Raw genomic sequence first — 5224 nt, forward strand, 5'->3', positions numbered from 1 at the left:
GTGGCATCAAACAGCTTGCAAGCTTCATTACTTGTAGTGGAAAAGGTCATCCCAGCATCCTGCCAAGCCTGCACAGTAATAAACAAAGGGGCTGCTAAACTTGTATCTTTTTTTTTTTAATGTTATTAAAGGTTTTGTTCTTTATGTGCAAATAGAATATAAAACAGTTTCAAACCATGAAAACAGTAAAATAATGGCACACAAGAAATCCTGAATGAACAAAAGCATTAAAATAAGCAGTGCCGTGCTGGTTGCCCTGATCGTCTAATCCAGGGATGGCCAAACTCCGGCCCTCTAGCTGTGGTGAAACTACAAATCCCATGAAGCATCTCTCTCCGGGAGCCATGTCTGTGGCTGTGAGAATCTTGCAAAGCCTCATGAGATTCGTAGTTCCACCACAGCTGGAGGGCCGCAGTTTGGCCATCCCTGGCTATAGATGGGCGCAGAAACAACATGTGATGTGCCGTCCAATTCTCCCAGAGCATTGGACAATTGAGCCTTCAAATACCAAGAGGTGTATAGAAAAGGAGACATTATTTGGGACAGTACGGACCTATCAAAGGTGGTAGCAGCGAAGTATCGCCAGCGCCTGAAAAAATTTTTAGTTCTCAAATCCTTATGAAGTTCGCTCCCTATTGAACAACAATTTGAGCTCTCTCACAACCTCTGATAACGAGGGGACCGAAGATGCATTCCAAGAACGCATAATGCACCTTCTAGCTGCTAGCAGACATATATGCATCCAGTCTGAGTCTTTGCATTTGGATTGCTGAAAGTCCTCCGTGGAGTCCTGCAGCTCACTAAACAAAAATAGCAAGGGGGACATGGTTGGTGACCATGAGACAATGGAGGTAATATATGAGGAGATCCTCGTCCAGAACACAGAGATAGATGGACAAGACCAGAGGCAGTGGGCTAGTGAGGGACGTGGTTGGCCACACTTAGGGCGCTGCGAAACGGGACGTTGTGCGGATGAACCCGGTGGTACAAAATATGGTACGTATGCTCTATGCATTATTTTGAACTGGGTCTCCTTCCAGATCTCAAAACTCGTATCTTAAAGTGACACTACACTCAGGAGTTAAACCTTAAAAATACATTCAAGAACCTTAACTATTAACAGAAATCTGTGGCGTAACAATCGTCATAGCGAACCAGGCGGCCGCTATGGGGCACGGGCACAGGGGGGCCCGGCCAGGGCATCCCTCTGATGCCGTGTGGGCCGCCTGTGTCGCTATGGCATGTAAGGGTGCTGGCTGTCACTGACATAGCACAGCAGCAGCGTTTCCCCTCACAGCCGCTGTAGCAGGCCAGCGTTTACAGTGAAGGAGGAGGCGGGGCCCGCCTAAGAGCAACCCCACCTCCTCATTATCACTGGCCAGCAACCTAAGAGCAGGTGGGGCCAGTGATGTAAGAGGAGGCGGGGCCCGTCGATAGAAGAGGAGGCGGGCCGAGGGACAGAAGAGGAGGCGGGGCCCAGCGACCACGGAGGCGGACAACGCTGACTGGTAAGAGGTGTGCAGCCCATCTGAGACCTTGCAGAGCCCACTATAGAGAGTCTATGGTGGGCTCTGCAGGATCACTCTCAGGTGGGCTGTTTGGTATATTAGGTGGGCTCTGCAAGTGGCATAACCCGCAATCACGGGGCCCCATACAAAATTTTGTTATGGGGCCCTGTGATTTCTAGTTACGCCCCTGACACAAATGTATCTTATTTGTGTATCACTCGGCTGTAGATCCTCCGATCATCTCTGAATTGGTGCTGACACTGTCCTTCCTTCTGGAGTGAGTTTGGAGCATTGGCTACTTTACAACACACACAGGGACCATGGGGAACAAAAGTAGCCCCCCTCCAGAAGGAAGGATAGTGTCAGCACCAACTGACCAGAGATGATCTGAGGATCTACAGCTGAGTGACACACAAATAATCTACATTTTTGTTAATAGCAGAGATGCACTGATACCAATACTAATATCGGTAATATTGGTGCCGATGCCGAGTAATTGGGAGAGTACTCATACTAGCCCAAATGATCCGATACCTGAACTTCCGGTCAGAGGAAAATTTCCTCTGACTGGCAGTGCTGTAAGGGAACGTAGAACCGCCTTCCCGGGCAATCAGGAAGCCAGGTAGCAAGTAATGACACGCCTCCCTGATTGGCCTGGGAAGCCGCCTCCATGTTCCCCTACGGCACTGCTGGTAAGAGGAAATCTTCCTTTGACCGGAAGCTCCGGTATCGGAGTATTTGGGCGAGTACGAGTACTCACCCAAATACTCGGTATCGCTGCATCCCTAGTTAAAATCCCTGCCAGGTTTTTTTGCCACCTGCACACACAACAGGACGTGAGGTCAATCTCAGCGGAACACTTGTCCTAATTGAAAGATTTCCCTGCTATTTCTGTTCTAGTGACAACCCAAAATGTTGCATTTTCAGTAAAATGGTCACCAGGTCAAATAGGGCGACTCTCATCAGCAATAACAACCTGACAGGGGTTCTGGTCCTTCTAATCCTTTCACACTTCATCCAAAACCTAAAAAACAAATGTGGCTTAATTAGATAAACTTTACAGTTTATGATCACCAGGTACAGATCTCCCAAGTCAGGTGCAGCTCTGCATTGTGCAGTCCCTACAATTGTGCAATGTCCTGTCTGCTCAGACAAGCAGAGATCCCCCATTAGTATTCAGCACTTGCATTAGTGACTGGAGTGAATACTCACCTTGCAGTCTCTCAGGCAGACCTGTGCCATACTTACTGACACTCTGGGTACAAGTGCCACAAACCCTGTGACAGAATATTACCACATCCCGGGAGGTGGGGGGAGGAGCTATGACCCCTGGGAGGAGTGTGTACACAGCTCCCAGGTCTGGTAAGTCATGTGCTTTGCATGTGAATCTCTGTTGCCATTGCCAAAGTAAGTCACATTTCAGGATGTGGGCGTGCGTCCCAGGAAACACCACCAACGTCCAAGCTTACTCTAATTTTTAGGTTTTATGTCCTTTTTATACGTATCGTCTTCCCAATACAGGAGCGATGTAACATTTACCAGAAACCAAGATGGCCGACTTTGTTTCCGTTACATATAAAACAATGGGGAACCATCTAGGTTTCTGGCAAATCAGTTTCTGCTGATATGTTTGAGTGTATTAATGGTTGTGTTATCGAAGGCTTAACACATTTTTTCCATAAGCCGAAATTTGTAGCGTTTGGGCCGGTGGCTCAGCTGAGTGACTGTGTGACAGGATAACAGAGCTCTGAAGAGGGGAGGTGGGCGTGCTTTGTTTTGCTTCGTAGGTTTCGTGACAGAATCGGTGAGAAGATAGGCGTGGTTTGCTTTGCGGTTTACCAGTATTGCTAAGCTGTAAACAGGGAAGGTGGGCGTGGTTTGTTTTACAGCTTGACGGTATCGGTGAGCGGTCAGGAGGGTAGGTGGGTGTGGTTTTATGCCTGGTTCTTAGCTAATATGGGCGTGGCCTGCAGAGCCGGGAAATGAATGCAGTAGCAGTTGAGGGGATGCTGTTTAGATCAGTGTCTTACCTCAGCTGACTGAAAGAGGTCATTGAGGAGAGACTGTTAAGTAATGTGGCTGTCCTTGTTTGGAGATTTGTGGCAACAAGCCAGCTGATTGTGGTGCTGCTGTTACAGATATCTTGCTTCTTACCTTTCGATAGGGTATACTCATGCAAAGACATGACAGGGCGCTGTACGATCAGAAAATATGCTGCATGTACTATTTTTTCAGATTGCACTGAAACGGGGGCATTCCTGTACCTCGCGTTCCGCTACAGGCGATCGCACTGTGGGGAGTGTGTTTGCGGTGTCATTGACATGAATGGCACAGGCCAGCTTCATGCATGCGATCCAGTGCGTTCCAGGTGAGAACTGCACCAGGACGCGCTGGATATGGTGTGACTGGACCCTCAGAGCAGAAATACCGCCTGAAATGTGTCAACGCTGAAGGACGTGCTTATGTAACGATTTGATGAATGGCCAAAAAATCTTTGTGAATAGCACTTCTGTACATATTTAACGATTAGGCTTGTCAGAATAAGGAATTAAATGTTAAATAACGAGTTACACAATAAAGTATCACTTCTGCAAACACAGGCGTTAATTGGGGGAGATTCCAAGCGTTAAATCATTTGGTGAATTGAACAAACCAAAAAATGGTGCAATATCTATTAAATAACATCCAAAATCAGAAAAAAAGCTTTGCAAATTGACTCCAATGTGTGAAAATGAACTGCTTGATGTCAGCCTGCATGCATCAGATGATCAGTATCACGGCGGACAGACAAGACATCAAAATCTTCATTCTGCCCTTCTCTGCTCAGCAGCATGAAGAAGTGTGGTTTGGCGCCAAGATGAAGAGCATTGCTTGAATATGTTGCTTCCTCAGCAGGCAACAATTCCCATTTGGAGAATGATGACACTGCTTACTCACCAGACATATGCGACTTTTGCTTTGTCTATAACAAGGTGGACTCTAGCTATAGTGAACCTGGCGCATATGTGGGTTCACTTATATTAGAAAATGGCGCCATAGTTGAGCTAAATGTGTCTTTGGTAATTGAGCAGATTTTTCTTTACAATCTAACAGCCACTTCCAATGAGCTATCTCAAGCTATCAAGCTAAAATGATCTTTGAGTCACTCACAGTTGAGCAATATGGTGGTTGCTTTTCAGGTGACAGATAAAACTAGTGCTGGGACTTGGGACCTGACCTTCATCAAATACGATTTCCAAACAGAATTTCGCTCTCCACCTTTGATTGCCACAGGATACGGATTAGCAAGTATTCATTTCCCAACCAGTGCCAGTGATAGAGCCAGCTAGTGACGAGATTTACTATGGCCAGGATATTGTCGTCTAATCCAAACTGGTTTAAAGTTCCTTTTATATCACAGTTGTCCCAGTCCGCTCCCCAGCAGAAATAAAAGGTTTCTATGCCAGCATTCAATTTCGGAAACAAGTGCCCAAAAGACATACCGTATTTTTCGCTCCAAGACGCACTTTTTTTTCCCCAAAAGGAGGGCAAAAATGTCTGTGCGTCTTATGGAGCGAATGTGTGAGAGCTGAGGCGGCGGGACTGACAGTGTACCCAGGGGTGTGGAATTCCTACATGCAGTTTCGGTGCCGGACGAGCAGAACTAAATGTATAGTGTGGAACCGCCGTTGTTTTCATACAAGTGATCTGATTAGATCACTTGTATGAAAGGAGTA

General features: G+C 46.8%; 1 protein-coding gene across 1 annotated transcript in view; it reads right to left on the bottom strand.

Moving 5' to 3' along the window:
• Positions 1-2804, bottom strand: part of TTC38 (tetratricopeptide repeat domain 38) — a 20477-nt gene extending 17673 nt beyond the window's left edge. The window contains exons 1-2 of the mRNA XM_018570393.1: positions 2721-2804; positions 1-68 (exon numbers count right to left, since the gene is read on the bottom strand). Of these exons, the coding sequence (XP_018425895.1) occupies positions 1-68; positions 2721-2750 (98 nt within the window). The 5' untranslated portion in view covers positions 2751-2804. The remainder of the gene's footprint in view (positions 69-2720) is intronic.
• Positions 2805-5224: the final 2420 nt, after the last annotated feature.

This window comes from Nanorana parkeri, unplaced genomic scaffold, assembly GCF_000935625.1.
Source record: "Nanorana parkeri isolate BGI_ZX_2015 unplaced genomic scaffold, ASM93562v1 scaffold38, whole genome shotgun sequence".
Lineage (NCBI taxonomy): Eukaryota > Metazoa > Chordata > Amphibia > Anura > Dicroglossidae > Nanorana > Nanorana parkeri.